This window comes from Hypanus sabinus, chromosome 1 (genome assembly GCF_030144855.1).
Source record: "Hypanus sabinus isolate sHypSab1 chromosome 1, sHypSab1.hap1, whole genome shotgun sequence".
Taxonomy (NCBI): Eukaryota; Metazoa; Chordata; class Chondrichthyes; order Myliobatiformes; family Dasyatidae; genus Hypanus; species Hypanus sabinus.
Window position 1 is genome coordinate 7,772,532 of NC_082706.1, and position 18,273 is coordinate 7,790,804.

The 18,273-nt window shown below is 48.4% G+C and overlaps 1 protein-coding gene across 4 annotated transcripts in view; it reads left to right on the forward strand.

The window, feature by feature from the left end:
- Window positions 1–18,273, forward strand: part of dock5 (dedicator of cytokinesis 5) — a 204,412-nt gene that overhangs the window by 116,472 nt on the left and 69,667 nt on the right. For all 4 annotated transcript variants that reach the window (XM_059963635.1, XM_059963641.1, XM_059963616.1 and 1 more), the window contains exons 18-24: window positions 1,132–1,312; window positions 3,211–3,308; window positions 7,704–7,793; window positions 8,585–8,685; window positions 10,553–10,687; window positions 11,954–12,065; window positions 17,668–17,738. In XM_059963635.1, the coding sequence (XP_059819618.1) occupies window positions 1,132–1,312; window positions 3,211–3,308; window positions 7,704–7,793; window positions 8,585–8,685; window positions 10,553–10,687; window positions 11,954–12,065; window positions 17,668–17,738 (788 nt within the window). The remainder of the gene's footprint in view (window positions 1–1,131; window positions 1,313–3,210; window positions 3,309–7,703; window positions 7,794–8,584; window positions 8,686–10,552; window positions 10,688–11,953; window positions 12,066–17,667; window positions 17,739–18,273) is intronic.

Genomic DNA, 18,273 nt, shown 5'->3' on the forward strand with positions numbered 1-18,273 from the left:
AGTACTTCAGCTTTACGGTGAGAGAGGAAAAGTTTAAAGGAGATGGTGCAGCGTAAGTTCTTCTACACAGAGTAAATTTTTTTATCAAATTATGTATGTATCACTGTACACCACCTTGGGGTTCATTTTCTTGTGGTCATTCCCAAGAAAATAAGGAAATACAATCAAAATTATGAAAATTGTACATAAACAAACAACCAATGTGAGAAAAATTGCAAATACAATGTGCAAATACGAAATAAATAATACTGAGAACTTAAGTTGTAGAGTCCCAGAAAGTGAGTGTGTGGGTTGTGAAATCAATTCAGTGTTGAGGTGAGGGAAGGGAGTGAGGTGCACGCCTGCAACATGTTGCCAAGAGAACTGGTCGATGCACTGACAATCACAGTGTTAGACAATGAGCATGGATGCCCCGTCTTCAAGAAGCAATGCCTCAAAAAGACAGCATCCATCATTAAGGACCCTCATCACCCAGGTCCTGCCCTCTTCTCATTGCTACCATCAGGGGGCGGGTACAGGAGCCTGAAGAGAGACACTCAACGATTCAGGAACAACTTCTTCCCCTCTGCCATCTGATTTCTGAATGGACATTGAACCCATGAACACTACCTTATTACTTTTTATTTCTACTTTACACTACTTATTTAATTTAACTGTTTTATATATATACTGTATATTCTTATTGTAATTTACAGTTTGTTTTTCTATTATTGTGTATTGCTCTGTACTGCAGCCACAAAGTCAGCAGATTTCATGATGTGCTGATGATATTAAACCTGATTCTGATTCCGATTCCTGGGGTCCATGGCCCCCCTTGGTTAATGGTAGGGGTCCATGGCGTGAAAAGATTGGGAAGCCCTGCTGTAGAAGGGTACAGATATGTGGGTGGACTGAATTTAGAGCATGGGGTTCCCAACCTTTCTTATGCCATGGACCAGTACCATTCAGCAAGTGGCCCATGGACCTCAGGCTGGGGACCTCCTGGTTAAGGTTGTCGTCACGGTCAACAAAGTTGTGGTGGGCCAGTACTCCTGTTCCCGTTCTGTTCGATGTTCTACTTTCTAACTTTTGACAGAATTGTTCCCGAGTGACAAAGATAGTGAGTGACCTATGAAATCAATTTGTCGGCAGGGAGATACCAAGAAGGCAGAGGACGCCAAGTGTTACCTCACCCTGCCCGGGACTAAGGAGGAACAGGAGGAGAGAGAGAGCCAGCTCGGGAAGGGGCCACATCACTCCTATGGCCTATCTGTCCTCAAGGACAGTTTCCAGATCTCCACCCTTGTCTGCTCAACGAAGCTTACCCAGAACGGTAATAATTTGCCCAGGGAACGTCGCCGGATCGGGCAGGTCCCAGCAGGCTACAGCCATCTTTCGCGCTCTGTCAGCGTTAACTTTGTATGTGGAAGGGAGTGTGGGCTATTTGGCCCTGTGTGTCTATTCCAGCCTCCAATATCTCACTTCTGCTATCCTGCATTGTCCCACCAATGATTTGACCTTCCCCATGAGAATCCCTTTGACGTGCGTCCACTTTCCTCCTCTCAATCCTACACAGTCCAACCTTGAGACACAGACACAGATCCTTGGTTCTCGGCTGCTTGCCGGAAGAAGCATTCCCCTCCCCTGTGGAGGGGATAGGGGCCCTTCCATCCACCCCTCTCTGGAACTAGCTGGTGGCAGGAGAAACTGAATTCCTCTGGTTCTGGCCAGGAGTTCCGCTCTCCAGACACCGGTTGTTGTATTTCTGTGACTGGATTACTGTATCTGGGTGTCCTGTGACCCTAAGATGTTTGCAGACTCCATGCTTGCTTCCTGCCCATTTCTCTCTCCATGGTACCTGATTCCCAGTTGCCTGCTTCAGACTCCAGTCAACGGCAACCTCCAGTCCTGTGTGAAAGGGGAAAAGTAATGTAAGTTCTGCTGCCTGGGATCTCACTCACATTGTCCCATCATGCAGCTCCAACCCCTCCCCTCCCCCCTGATCACCAGTCTACGTTGGCTCCTGATCCAGCCTTTCGTTGGTGAGAAGTTTAGGTTGAGTGAGAGGACCTCTTCCTGGCTCAGTAACACAGTCCTGTATCCTCAGTTCCTTCAATCCCATCAATGACAGCTTTCCCCTTCCTTCAACCCAACCAATTACAGATTACCTTCCCTCAATTCCACCAATGGCAGCCTCTCCTTCCTTTAACCCCACCAACAGCAGCCTCTCCTTCCTTTAACCACATCAATGGCAGCCTCTCCTTCCATTAACCCCACCAATGGCAGCTTCTCCTTCCATTTACCCCACCAATGGCAGCCTCTCCTTCCTTTAACCCATATCAGGATGCTGGGAATCCAAAACTGAAAACTGCTGGAAATACTCAGCAGGTCAGTCAGTGCCTCTGGAGAGGGACACACCATCTCTGTTGCTCTCTCCAGGGGCTGCCTGGCACACTGTAAAAAAACATTTTTAGCTTTTTATATCAGCTATCTTTATGAACGAGTTGCTTTTTATGGATCTGGCTGAGCTAGATTGGCTGCTGGGTATCCTATGTCACAACAAGTTTGAAGATTGGAGATTACTTTATTTCATTTCCAGTACACAAGTGTAAAGGACAACAACATAATTATTACTCCATCTCTGGTACAGCATAAAAAACACAGTAAGATAAAGAACAGGATAATAAAAAAATCCACAATAAATATAAATACATAAGATAGCTAATTTGCATAGATTGGTGACTTTAGGCTCAGGATTGTCTGTGCATAGGTGACTCTGACAGGAAATGATGAAGTAGTGGTGGTTGGGGGTGTGGAGGGGTGGGCTGTTGGATGGAGGTGTTGGACAGACTTTCTGCTTGGGGAAAGTCACTGCTTTTGAGCCTGGTGGTTGTGGTGTGGCCTTCTCGTAATGGGAGAGGGACAAGCAGTCCATGAGCAAGGTGGGTGGGATCCTTCATGATGTCACTGGCCCTTTTCCAGCACCTTTCTGTATACGTGTCCTTGATGGCGGGTAGGCTGGTGCGAGTGGTGCATTGGGCGGGTTTGACCGGCCATTGTAGAGTGCTCCCGTCTGCCACAGTGCAGTTACGGGAATGCAACTTGTTAGGATGCCCCCTACTGGGCACCTGTAGAATAGCGGTGGTTCTGTGCGTAAAACGCCGGGGGCGGTGTGTTTAGCCTTGGTTTACCTACGTTCACAGTTTGACTTTGCACGATTTGGGTCCGCAGTTGACTTGCTGGGGCTGCTGAACTGGCGAAGCAGTCACAGGAGCATCGAGCAGAACCTGAGGCGCCTGATGGAAGTGGATGGGAGCGAGATTGTCAAGGTAGGGTTGCGGTAGATTAGTGTGACACGGGTCCCTCCTGGCTGGGTTACTCATGGACACCACCATTCATAAAAGGGACTGTTCAGGAGTACGGCAGGAACTGAATTGAATTGACTTTATTTCTTACATCCTTCATATACACGAGGAGTATTTACGTTATGTGTCCATCTGAATGTGCAATATGTAATTTTTAGTAATTTGTAATAAATAGTATGTTCAACGGGACAGTCAATATAACATAGAAATACAGTTGCGTCAGCATGAGTTAATCAGTCTGATGGTCTGGTGGAAGAAGCTGTTCCGGAGCCTGTTGGTCCTGGCTTTTATGCTGTTGTACCGTTTCCCGGATGGTAGCAGCTGGAATAGTTTGTGGTTGGGATGACTCGGGTCCCCAGTGATCCTTCGAGCCGTTTTTACACACTCTGTAAATGTCCTGAATCATGGGAAGTTCACACCTACAGATGTGCTGGGCTGTCCGCACCACTCTGCAGAGTCCTGCGATTGAGGGAGGTACAGTTCCCATACCAGGCAGTGATGCAGCCAGTCAGGATGCTCTCAATTGTGCCCCTGTAGAAAGTTCTTAGGCTTTGGGGACTCATGGATGGGGACGGATTCATTTTATTTATTTATTTATTTGTTTGTTTGTTTATTTAAAGTTACTGGGGGGTGGGGTAACAGGCCCTTCCTCGCCGCCCAATTACACCTGTGTGGCCAATTTAACTACTGACCTTGTATGTCTCTGGACTTTGGGTGGAAACCCACGCAGTCACAAAGAGATTGTGTGAGTTCCCTACAGGCAACAGCGGGAACTGAACCCAGGTAGTAGCGTTACACTACAATGCTGCTCTAATCTACCGGCTGCAGGCATCCTCTGCCGGGTGGGAATGGGATATTTCCCCGTGACATCTCTCCCCTCCAGCAGTCGGGGGGGGGGGGGCTGGGTGGAGCAGGGCAGAGCTGGGGTCAGCAAGGCCGCTCTTCCCATGTCTGCTTGCTGTCCCATCCCCAGTGTCCCTCTGACCCTCTCCCACACGCTGTCATCATTCACTTGCATCTCGTGAACGGTTCGGGTGACGAACAGTTCTCAGGAACAGAACTTTGCCTGTACTGGACCAGCGTTAACCGAGCAGTAAATGAGGGAACGGTTGTATCCCGACAGTCGATGGCGGAAAACAGATGTCGTGCATCCGGGAATGGTACCGCACAGGCCATTCGGCCCCTTGAGTCTGTGCCTGTGTTTTCACCGTCAAACCTAGTTATCTGTAGCAGCTTTACCCAGTATTCAGATTATTCTTCAAAAACAAACACAGGTATTTCCAAAAAATTATTATGATTTTGACGAGCCTTATGTGCCTGGGTACAATCTTCTTTATGGACTGTGTACTTAAGAAAACCTCACATCAACTTTTCAACGCTGTGTGAATTGGTGAATTTCTCTGGATACGTTTCGTTGGGATTGTTGATATTAGTGATATGACCAAAGAACAAAGGCTCATTGCAATGGATAGGAGCTTGAGATTCTGCAGATGCTGGAAATCCTGAGTAACTCACACAAATTGCTGGAGGAACTCAGCTGGCCAGGCAGCAGCTAGAGAAATGAATACACAGTTGACAACCCTTCATCAAATGCTGCCTGCCCTGCTGAGATCCTCCAGCATTTTGTGTCTTTGTTACTCAGGAGAGGCGTAATGGCCTTTAAGCCCTCTGCTCCTCGCAGTAAGACCTTGGCCGATCTGAGCTTGGGCTTGGGTTCTACTTTACTTTCAATTCCTCTTTGTCTCTGCCTCTCCTGGACCAACAAACTCTGCAGCTAAGCCTTGAATATTTCCCCCGTGCCACTTTCCACTGTTCCCTGGTAGAGAGCTCCTACAATTCACCACGTGTTCAGAGAAACATCAGCTTTATTTGTCACGCGTACAACAAAACATACGGTGAAATGCGTCATTGGGGTCAGGCCAAATCCGCGAGTGTTGTGCCGGGGGCAGCCTGACGGTGTTGCCGTGCCTTTGGCACCCGCAGAGCATGCCCACAACTCGGCAACCCTCGCTGTGCGTCTTTGAGGGATGTGGGAGGAAACCGGAGCACGTGGTCACAGGGAGAACGTACAAACTCCTTACAGGCAGAAGTGGGAATCGAACCAGGATCTTACAGCTGGCGTGCTGTGAAGGGTTAAGCTAACCACTGCGCTAGCAAGCCATCGAAGAAGTACCCCCTACATCCAGCTGAAGGTTGTGTTCTCCATTTGACATCCCTGACTGGGGGGGCAACGTCTTCTCCGCATTCACCAGTCAGTCCCTCTCGGGAACCTGTACGTCTCAATTAGATCATCTCATGTTCTTCGAACCTACCACAAGGGCAGGCTTGATTCCTCATAAGTCCACCCTTTCACCCAGGCTTTCTCTTCCCCTCGTCCGAGGCAGGTATGTCCACCCTTAAATAAGCTGTGCAAAACTGTCCCGCCAGTGCCCTGTACACTCACAGCAAGGCTTCCCACGCGAATACTCAGTCCCCTCCCAAAGAGGCCAACTCTCCCATCAACTTCCTCACCACCTGCTCTTGTGAGTTTCAGCTACAGCAGATTTCAAAGTAAATCTGATGAGATTCATTTTCTTGCAGGAGTTTACAGAAAAAAAGTAATAGAATTTATAAAAATCTATATGTAAATAGACCAATACTGACAAGCAACACACACAAAATGCTGGTAAAACGCAGGACTGACGAAGGGTCTCGGCCTGAAACGTCAACTGTACTTCTCCCTATAGATGCTGCCTGGCCTGCTGTGTTCCACCAGCATTTTGGGGGTGTGGCTTGAATTTCCAGCATCTGCAGATTTCCTCGTGTTTGTGTTTTTAAATACTGACAACCAAAGTGTGGTTTCTGTGACCCCCCTCTCCTCCCCCTTTTGTGTAACTGTATTCTCTCCACTTGCTCTGCCTGTCTCTTTCTTTTTGTCACTCTGTGTCTCTGTCCTTTATATGTCTTTGTCTTTCTCTCTCTTTTGCCCTCTTGTCTCTCTGTCTATATCTGTGTTTCTCTCTCTCTCTCTCTCTCTCTCTCTCTCTTTCTCTCTCTTTCTTTCTCTCTCTCTCTCACACATTCTCTCAATTTTTTGTTTGCTCAGTTTGTCTTTTGCACTTTGGTTGTTTGTCAGCCTTTGTTATGTATAATTTTCCATCTTGCCATCAATCTTCTCTCTCTCTCTGTTTCTAATTCTGACACTTTCTTTCCTCCCTCTCTCTCTCTCCAATGTTATCCGCTCAGCCAGATGCCCCTGACCGTCCCAGTTCCCAGCCCCACCTGTAGGTGCTTCTACCATGTAGCTCTGGGCCTGCTCGCTGCGTTGTGACTCCTGCCACACTGTCCAATCCTCGTGGCCACATGCCTCTGCTGTGGGGCGGGTGGGACGGGACGGGGTGGGGTGGGGTGGGGTGGGACGGGACGGGATGGGGCAAGGTGGGGTGGGGTGGGACGGGATGGGGCGGGGTGGGACAGGACGGGATGGGGCAAGGTGGGGTGGGATGGGATGGGGCAGGGTGGGGTGGGACAGGACGGGATGGGGCAAGGTGGGGTGGGACAGGATGGGGCGGGGTGGGACAGGACGGGATGGGGCAAAGTGGGGTGGGACGGGACGGGATGGGGCAAGGTGGGGTGGGACGGCTCGGGATGGGGCAAGGTGGGGTGGGACAGGACAGGATGGGGCAAGGTGGGGTGGGACGGGATGGGGCAGGGTGGGGTGGGACGGGACGGGATGGGGCAAGGTGGGGTGGGATGGGGCAAGGTGGGGTGGGACAGGATGGGGCGGGGTGGGACAGGACGGGATGGGACAAGGTGGGGTGGGACAGGACGGGATGGGGCAGGGTGGGGTGGGACAGGACGGGATGGGGCAAGGTGGGGTGGGACGGGATGGGGCGGGGTGGGGTGGGACAGGACGGGATGGGGCAAGGTGGGGTGGGACGGGATGGGGCAGGGTGGGGTGGGACGGGACGGGATGGGGCAAGGTGGGGTGGGAAGGGACGGGATGGGGCAAGGTAGGGGTGGGATGGGGCGGGGTGGGGTGGGACAGGATGGGGCGGGGTGGGACGGGACGGGATGGGGCAAGGTGGGGTGGGATGGGACGGGATGGGGCAAGGTGGGGTGGGATGGGGCAGGGTGGGGTGGGACGGGACGGGACGGGGTGGGATGGGATGACTTCAGCCTGAGTGGTGCTCAGAAGCTCCATTCCACAGGAGGAGAACTGGGTCCGATCTCACTGGTTGGGTGTCCTGCAGGCCTGCTCTCCATGGCGGTGAGAGCACCTGGGGGGGGGGGGGGGGGGGAAGCAGGTAGGCATGGAGGTGGTCTCCCTCCACCTCCAGAGGGAGTTGCACTCACCTTTCCTTTCACCCCGCCCTCCAGTTCCTACAGGACACGCTGGACGCCCTCTTCAACATAATGATGGAGATGTCAGAGAGCGAAGCCTATGACTTCCTGGTCTTTGATGCCCTGGTAAGAGAACTGTGTCAGTGTGTGACAGGGTGCTTCCCCCCAGCCCAATCACTCGTTCTTCACACTCACCGAGTCCCACTGAGTTTGCACCGACCATCAACCACCCACTTACACCTCACCTTCCCATCAAATCCCCTCCAGGTTCTCCACCCCAACAGGGGGCAATTCATCCTCCAACCCAGAATGTTGGAGGAATCCAGAATGCACAGAGGGAAACCTACGCAGTCACAGGGAGAAGGTGCGGCAGAAGCCGGGATCGAACCTGCTTCTCTGGCACCGTGAGGGGTGACTCTGCCCAAGGTTCCACAGTGCCACCTGCAGCCTTGGAGGAGGAGAGAAGCTGAACTGAGTGATGATCAAAGGAAGGAAAGGGTGTGCTGGCACTGGAAAGAGTCCAGAGGGAGTTCATGAGAATGATCCTGAGAATCAAAGAGTTAACATTTCATGGCTCTGGGCCTGTGTTCACTGGAGTTTAGTCCCAGAGCCAACAATGAGGGAAGATCTCATTGAAAGGCCTGGAATACAGAGATGAGAAGTAATTTCTTTAGTCAGGGTCTGGTGAATCTGTGGAATGTTTTGCCACAGATAGGCCATTTTTGGGTATAGTTAAAGCAGAGGTTGATAGGAGATTATCATCAGAGGGCAGAGGTACCCAAAGACTTGAACTTCCTCACTTGACCGTCAGTGCCCAGCAGAATGGGTCGCTTCAGTGCTCTCTGGGAATCCCAGTCCACGTTCTCTGATTCCCAGCGAACTCCACAGCTGACTGCTTCTCTCTCACTTTTCTCCAGGTTTTTATCATCTCCCTGATCGGAGACATAAAGTTCCAGCATTTCAATCCGGTCCTGGAAGCGTACATCGCCCATCACTTCAGTGCGACCCTCGCCTACGTGTGAGTATGGTGCTGAAGCTACAGCAACCGATTAACTTATTGAAACCTTCTTCCTAGAATACAGCAAACACGAGGAAATCTGCAGATGCTGGAAATTCAAACAACAACACACACAAAATGCTGGTGGAACACAGCAGGCCAGGCAGCATCTATAGGGAGAAGCGATGTCGAAGTTTCGAGCCAAGACCCTGTTCTCCATCTCCCTCGGGTGCTTCCCCCCCCCCCTCCTTTCTTTCTCCTGAGGCCCCCTGTCCCATGATCCTTTCCTTTCTCCAGCTCTGTATCACTTTCGCCAATCACCTTTCCAGCTCTTAGCTTCATCCCACCCCCTCCGGCCTTCTCCTACCATTTCGCATTTCCCCCTCCCCCCACTACCTTCAAATCTCTTACTATCTTTCCTTTCGGTTAGTCCTGACGAAGGCTCTGGGCCCGAAATGTTGACATCGCTTCTCCCTATCGATGCTGTGTTCCACCAGCATTTAGTGTGTGTTGTTGTTCCTAGAGTACAGTGTCGGGAAGTGTATGGTCACTTTAGTAGAAGAAATAAAAGTGTAGTCTATTTTCGAAATGGAAAGAAAATTCAAATATCTGAGGCGCAAAGGGACTTGGTGCAGGATTCCCTAAAGATTGATTTGCAGATTGAGTCTGTGGTGAGGAAGGCAAATGCAATGTTAGCATTCATTTCGATTGAACTAGAATACAAAAGCCAGGATGTAATGTTGAAGTGGTGAGGCCTGACTTGGAGTATGTGATCAATGCTGGGCCCCTTTTCTAAGAAAGGATGTGCTGGCATTAGAGAGGGTTCAAAGAAGGTTCATAAAAACGATTCCGGGATTGAAAGGTTTCTCATATGAAAAGCATTTGATGGCTGTGGGCCTGTACTCACCGGAATTCAGAAGAATGAGGGGTGACTACATTGAACCCTATCAAATATTGAAAAGCCTCGATAGAGTGAATGTGGAGAGGATGTTTCCAATGGTGGGAGAGTCTAAGACCAGAGGACAGAGGGGTGTCCTTTTAGAATGGAGATGAGGAGGAATTTCTTTAGCTAGAGAGCGGCAAATCTGGAATTCATTATCACAGGCGGCTGTGGAGGCCAAGTCTTTATGTATATTTAAAGCAGATTCTTCGTTAGTCAGGCCATGAAGGGATACAGGGAGAAGGCAGGAGATTGGGACTGAGAGGGAAATGGGTCAGATGTGAATGGTAGAAAAGACTCAGTGGGCCAAATGGCCTAATTCTGCTCCTATGTCTGATGTTCTGATGGTCCACATGTTGGTAATGTACCCACCTTAATCACTACTTCTGGCAGCTCATTGCAAACACACACAACCCTCTGTGTGAAGAAGCTGCCCCTGACATCTCATTAAAACTCTCACCTCGGACCCCGAGGGAAAAAAGGTCTGTGCCTTCACCCTGTCTGTACCCCTCTTGGATTTATAAACCTCTGTCAAGTCAACCCCTGAATCTTCTACATTCCAGGGAATAAAGTCCCAGCCTACGCAACCACTCCTTGTTGTTCTGTCCCTCAAGTCCAGGCAACTTCCTGAGTACCACACACAAAACGCTGGAGGAACTCATCAGGTCAGGCAGTATCTATGCTGGGGAATAAAGTTTTGGGCTGAGACCCTTCATCAGGACTGAGAGGGAAGAGGGAAGATTCCTGAATTAAAAGTTGGGGGGAAAGGAGGGACATGATCTGGAAGGTGAAGCCAGGTGCACAGGAAAGTCAGGGGCTGGAGATGAAGGAGTCTGATGGGAGAGGGGAGTGGACCATAGGAGAAAGGGAAGGAACGTCCACGGTGGAATTGACATATAGATACTTTGATTATGAATTCCGCTTCGAAATTTAACTTGTCTTTCGCAGGAAACTGGCAAAGGTGCTCAATTACTACGTCTCAAATGCTGAAAACGCGGAGAAAACCGACCTGCTTTTTGCGGCGCTGAAAGCAATGAAATACCTTTTCCGATTCATAATCCAGTCGCGGAAACTGTACCTGAGGTAAGGAGCAGGGGAGCTCCATCCCAGAAACGTCATGCTGGGAGTCCTTCGCAATTCCAGGCTCTGGTTACAGGGACATTGAATTATAACCACAAAGTGCCAGAAGCACTGAGCAGGTCAGGCAGCAATTTGATAGATTAGCTTTATGTGTCGTGGGATCCACACCTCCGGGTTCAGGAACCGCGATTACCACTCGACAAGAGGGTATAACTTCACTCACCCCATCACTTAAATGTTCCCACAATCTATGGACTCATGTTCAAAGACATTTCATCTCATGTTCTTAATATTTATTGCTTATTTATGTATTATTATTATTTATTTCTTTTTGTATTTGCACAGTTTGTTGTCTTTTGCACCCTGGTTAAAGGTCCAGTTGGTGCGCTGTTTCATTGATTCTATTATGGGTATTATTCTATTTTGAATTTATCGAGTATGCCCACAGGAAAATGAATCTCAGGCTTGTTTATGGTGAGGTATATGTGCTTTGATAATAAATTGACTTTGAACTTTGAAACATGCAGTGAAAGGTGTTTTTGCGCCGTCCAAGGGTGTGCTGGGGGCAGCCCGTAAGTGTTACTGTGCTTCCAGCCCACTACCCACTAACCCTAACCCGTACGGCTTTGGGAGGAAACTCACGCCATCACAGGGAGACGTAGAAACTCCAGGCAGACAGTGGTAGGAAGTGAGCCTGGTCCGCTGGTGCTGTAAAGTATCGTGCTTCTGTCGTAAAGGTCCTGATGTGCCTTTGTTGTGATCATCTGTCTGGGACAGCTCATTCAGTGGCTGAGCATCACACCCGGAAGCTGCTCGCCTCTCTACCCCACACATCAGGGTCAGGCTCAGCACGCTGTGGGACATACAGACACCCACGCACTCACAGTCTTGTGCACCCATGCCCAACGGCATGCTCTCACATGCACGCGCAAACACAGAAACGCACGCACAATCTGTGGGGAGTATCCTCGTATCAGTTGCGTTTGAGATTGAGGGAGAGTGCAGAGCACACGGGAACACCGCCAGCATGCAGGCTTTTCAACTGAAATGTACTGGCTAACGGGGTGGCTTAGGAATGAACTCTCACAACACCCACACGCAGCGGATCCAGTATCAATCTCACCTCATGTGGAGCACCAAACACAACAAATTTTAAATAAAATTCTCACACATAATGCGCTGACACTTTGCCCAACCCTGCCGGAATCCTGGTCCCATCTTTCTCACAGCTTGCATTAATGAGGCTCGCTCTCTGCCTTCCGATTGCAGGATTTATGGGAGCGGGAAGGACGACAACGAGTTTAACGAGTCCATCCGAAAACTCTTTCTCTCGTTCAACTCACTCATGGATAGACCGTTGGAGGAATCTGTGAAGATTAAGGTCTGTGCTTGGCCTCGACGTAGGTCATTCCACAACCTATGGAATCACTTTTAACGATCCTACAACTTACGTTCTCAGTATTAATTATTTATTCGTATTTGCACAGTTTGTCTTTATTGCATCTCTGCTATTCCCTGATCCTTCGGGGTTCTTCTGACAGTCTAGAATGGCACTTGGTTAATTTTTAAGCAACACACACAAAGTGCTGGTGGAACACAGCAGGCCAGGCAGCATCTATAGGGAGAAGCACTGTCAACGTTTCGGGCCTCTGTCAGGTCAGAAGGGTCTCAGCCCGAAACGCCAACAGCGCTTCTCCTTATAGATGCTGCCTGGCCTGCTGTGTTCCATCAGCATTTTGTGTGTGTTGCCTGACTATTCCTAATCATATTATGCCTTCCTAAATGTTCATAAATTCTGCTTCTCAGGATCTTCTTCATCAACTTACCAACCACTGAAGTAAGTCTCACTGGCCTACAATTTCCTGGGCTATCCCTACTCCCTTTCTTGAGTAATGGAACAACATTCACAACCCTGCAATCCTCTGGAACCTCTCCCATCCCCTTCGATGTTGCAAAGATCATCGCCAGAGGCTCAGCAATCTCCTCCCTCACCTCCCACAGTAGCCTGGAGTGCATCTCATCCCGTCCCGGTGACTTATCCAACTTGATGCTTTCCAAAAGCTCCAGCACATCCTCTTTCTTAATATCTACATGCTCAAGCTTTTCAGTCCACTGTAAGTCATCCCTACAATTGCCAAGATCCTTTTCCGTAGTGAATACTGAAGCAAAATACTTATTAAGTGCCTCTGCTATCTCCTCCCGTTCCATACACACTGTCACACTTGATTGGTCCTATTCTCTCATGTCTTATCCTTTTGTTCTTCACATACTTGTAGAATGCCTTGGGGTTTTCCTTAATCCTGTCTGCCAAGGCCTTCTCATGGCCCCTTCTGGCTCTCCTAATTTCATTCTTAAACTCCTTTTTGCTAGCCTTATAATCTTCTGGATCTCTATCATTACCTAGTTTTTTGAACCTTTCGTAAGCTCTTTTCTTCTTCACTAGATTTACAACAGCCTTTGTACACCACGGTTCCTGTACCCTACCATCCTTTCCATGTCTCACTGGAACAGACCTATGCAGAACTCCTTGCAAATATCCGCTGAACATTTGCCACATTTCTTCTGTACATTTCCCTGAGAACATCTGTTTCCAATTCATGCTTCCAAGTTCCTGCCTGATAGCTTCATGTTTCCCCTTACTCCAATTAACCATTTCCCTAATTTGTCTGTTCCCATCCCTCTCCAAAGTTATGGTAATGGAGATCAAGTTGTGATCACTATCTCCAAAATGCTCTCCCACTGAGAGATCTGACACCTGACCAGGTTCATTTCCCAATACCAGGTCAAGTACAGCCTCTCCACTTGTAGATTTATCTACATAGTGTGTCAAGAAACCTTCTTGAACACACCTGACAATCTCCACCCCATCTAAACCCCTTGCTCAAGGGAGATGCCAATTGATATTTGGGAAATCATAATCTCCCACCACGACAACCCTGTTATTATTACACCTTTCCAGAATCTGTCTCCCTGTCTGCTCCTCGATGTCCCTGTTACTATTGGGTGGTCTATAAAAACACCCAGTAGAGTTATTGACCTCTTCCTATTCCTAACTTCCACCCACAGAGACTCTGTAGACAGTCCCTCCATGTCTTCCTCCTTTTCTGTAGCCGTGACACTATCTCTGATCAACAGTGCCACACCCCCACCTCTTCTGCCTCCCTCCCTGTCCTTTCTGAAACATCTAAAGCCTGGCACTCTAAGTAACCATTCCTGCCCCTGAGCCATCCAAATCACTGTAATGGCCACCACATCATAGCTCCAAGTACTGATCCATGACCCAAACTCATCCACTTTGTTCATAATACTCCCTGCATTAAAGTAGACATATCCCAAACCATCCTTGCATTAAACTGTACATAATACTCCCTGCATTAAAATAGACATATCTCAAACAATCCTTGCATTAAACTGTACATAATACTCCCTGCATTAAAATAGACATATCTCAAACAATCCTTGCATTAAACTGTACATAATACTCCCTGCATTAAAATAGACATATCTCAAACAATCCTTGCATTAAACTGTACATAATACTCCTTGCATTAAAATAGACATATCTCAAACCATCCTTGCATTAAACCATCGGTCTGAGCACGTCCCTTCTCAATCACCTGCCTATCCTCCCTCTTGCACTGTCTCCAAGCTTTCTCCATTTTGTGAGTCAACCGCCAATTCTTCCATCTCTTCAGTTTGGTTCCCACCCGCAGCAATCCTAGTTTAAACTCTCCTCAATAGCCTTAGCAAACCTCCCCGCCAGGATATTGGACCCCCGGGATTCAAGTGCAAATAGATTTCCTCGTGTTTGGTTAATTTTTAACGCTAGTTTATTTTAAAGTTTAAACAAACTTGCAAATACTAAGGACACTAAATAAAGAGCTGAGAAACATAACAGAGGTGAATGAACAGCAAAGAGGATGAAGATGGCGCCTCTGAAAAATCCTTCAATTCTAAAACTGAGATGAGAGAAATTCCTTCGAGAAAGTAAACCAATCATTGGTTGCACATTCACATCACCTGGGTAATGTGCTAACACTTAGCCACCGTAAAGTGCGAAAAGTGATAAACCTGAAGTTTAGCTGCTGTACCGCTTTCTGCCTGTGAGTGGGGACAAAGACCACATACAGTGAAAAATACATGAGTTTGTTAGAAAAGTACAACTTATGATTGAGCTACAACTTTAGTCTTATATTAATTAATCTAATATCTTCTAAAAAGTGTTCTTAAAAAGCTACATGATCGATTCTCAAATCGGTTAACTCAACCTCTCTTTGTACTCGCCATTGCCTTTTACAGTTTAAGATTGTTCATAGAGCCCATATGTCTAAATCTAAACTATCTCGATTCTACCCTGACATTAGTCCGCTTTGTGATAAATGCAAGAGGGGCGAGGCCTCTCTCATTCATATGTACTGGTTCTGTCCTAGCTTGGAGAAATTTTGGAAAGATGTCTTCACTACGTTATCATGTATTCTGAATCAGCACCTAGAACCAAACCCATTAATTTCTTTGTTCGGTTTCTGGGGCGAGACAGACTTACGTCTGAGTCCGACCAAATGCCGAATATTATCCTTTGCCTCTCTCCTGGCTAGACGCTTGATCCTCCTCAGATGGAGAGATGTTGCCCCGCCCACTCATGCTCAATGCCTTAACAACATTTGGCCTGTTTGGACCTCGAAAAAATTCATTATTCAGTTCTTAATTCGGATTTAAAGTTCCATAAGGTCTGGGGACCTTTTATTGAGTACTTTCATAACCTTCCTCTTGACTAGGGTTTTTTTTTTCGGTCCCTTGCTTTCAGCTCCCTTCTTTTTTTGGTAGTAGGCATTATTATCCTCTGTTGCTAAGTGTATTCACAGTCTGGGAGTTTGATTGTCCTGATTTATATTCTCTATATTGTGTTGTGGTTGGTCTGGAGTTTTTTTTTTGTGTTGTGGGACTTGGGGAGGATACTAATTTTACTTGTCTTCAATTTGGGTGCTTTTTTTAAATTCTCTTTCTTTGTATCAAATTGTCATTGTATGCTTAATTTTGCACTGTATTAATGTTCCTCATTTTGATTTGGGGTTTTTTAATTTGTAGTTATGTAGAAAATGTATAAAAAAAAACTAATAAAAAGCTACATGAGTGAATCTGCAGATGCTGGAAATAAATAAAAACACAAAATGCTGAAGGAACTCAGCAGGCCAGACAGCATCTATGGAGGGGAATATGCAGTTTTATAGATGCCACCTGATCTGCTGAGCCCTTCCAGCATTTTGTGTGTGTGTTTCTCCAATCCAGTTAATGGCCATAAAAAAAAACACAAAATGGCCATTGCATGCCAGCACTACCGTCAAGATGAGGCCACACGCAGGTCGATGGAGCAATACCTTATCTCCCGCCTGGGTAGCCTCCTACCTGCCGGCTTGAACATTCAACTCACAGACCTCCGTTGCCCCCCACCTTTACCCCCATCCCTATCTATTATTTTAGTCTGGTTCTCTTTCTCTTTTTTACCCCCCTCACTATAATCTCCCCCCCAGCCCTACCTTTCTTTCTCTTTTATTTCCCGTAATTCTCCACCTTCCCCTAGCCCATTTCCCTCCAGCCTATCACTTCCCAGCTCTCTACTTCATCCCTCCGCCCACTTCTTATCCCCCCTCGACCATCCCATGTTACTTCACTCCTGATGAGGGGTTTCAGCCCGAAACGTCGTCACCACCTCCTCCCATAGATGCTGTCTGGCCTGCTGAGTTCTGCCAGCATTTTGTGTTTTTCTTAAAAAGCTGGTTTCCAGCATCTTTTGCACATTGTTTGTCTTTTGTGAAAGCCTGCAAGAAAAGGAATTTCAGGGTAGTATTTGGTGACATACAAGTACTTTGATCGTAAACTTACTTTGAACTCTGGCAGTGTTGTAGTTGGCGGTGACTGAGGCAGGCCACGCCACTCACAACCTGCCCTCCCAGAGACCCCTGTCGAACTTTGTAAACTTTCTTCTGCAATTCTGTACTTTATGTGAACGAGTGTAATGTGGGGGGAAGAAATCAGGGAGGGGAGATGGAGGTCTAGTTTATAGGGGGACAAGAACCCACAGTGGGAAGGGGGGGGGGGCCTGATCTTGTCCACTAACAGTGACCGCCATCTTAAGTACTTACTTAATTTAGAGACACAGTGTGGAATAGGCCCTTCCACGCCTTCGAGCTGTGCCCCCCAACAACCCCAAATTTAACTCTAACCTAAACACGGGGCAATTTACAATGGCCAATTAACCTACTAACCTACTAACTTTGGACTGTGGGAGGAAACCAGAGCACCCAGAGAAAACCTACGCATTCCACAGAGTGGACATACTGAGACCCCTTACAGGGGATGCTGGGATTGAACTCTGACCTGTAATAGCGCCACGCTAACCTCAGCGCTGCCGTGGCACCCTCATGCAATGATCACTCCTGACGGACAGGTTTCTGGTCCCCAGAAGGTTCCAGACTGTGGGAGCTGCATCTGGAATTGCATCATCCCATGCTTGGTGGGTTTCCATGGGAAGTAGTTACCTGGCAACAGGCTCCAGCGGAACTGCCGGTCAGCAGTGAACTCAACGTAGGTCTGTCTGAGGGACTCCAGCTCCGGATTTTCCCTCGGGGTTTACTCCCGAAGCCTTCCCCACGAGTGGATATAGCCGGAAGGTGGCAGAGGTTTCCCCCTCCTAGATGGAGCTGACAAACCCATCTGCTCAGAGCTACCGGTTGTGAGGCGCCAGTAGCCCTCCTTTGCCCCTTCTCCCGTCAGTAGAAACAGTTCCACCGGGCTTAGTCGCCAAGCCACACGTGAAGACCAGGAGCTGGACTTGGTTGTCAGAGGCTATTTGACATGTACGCCATTGGGTATTTAATAGGTAGTGGGGAGTTTACCGCCCCTGGCATAAGCTCAATATGTAAGCCATCATAAACCAACGTACCGGCTTCCCCAGCTTGATATTCATACAATTCTCTCGTCTGCAGGGGGCGGCATTAAAATATCTCCCGACCATCGTTAACCACGTGATGCTGGTGTTCGACCCCGTGGAGCTGAGGTAATGTGTGTTACTACAGACCCCTGAGGCTCCCCCCGGCCATGGGTGACGGCCCGTGCCTAGTAACAGCGGGGACCTGCGGAACCAGAGTCCATGCCTGTGACACTCCCCTTGGGGATCTTGTGTAGCGTGCGTGTGTGTGTCTGACGGATGTGTGACGTGCACAGATCCTGTGACCGTAGAGGGATCAAACTCGGGTCCCCAAAGTTGAGAGGTAGCAGCTGCCTCACTCTACTGTCCCAGACGTCAGGCTGCGCGTTGTCGGCACCCGGCCATGGATCAATAAGATTAAAGACGAGACAGATTTGCTGTATGTGTCACACTTACATCGAAACATCTTATCGAGCAGTCAGATAATGTCAGCGACCAAAACAGCCCCAAAGATGAGCTGAGGGCAGCCCACAAGTGTCGCCAAACCTCCGGCGCCAACACACTAACTCTAACTTGTGCGTCTTCGGACTCTGGGGGGAACCCTTGCAGTCACAGGGGGGGAGCGGACAGACTCCTTACAGACAGCAGTGGGAATTGAACCCAG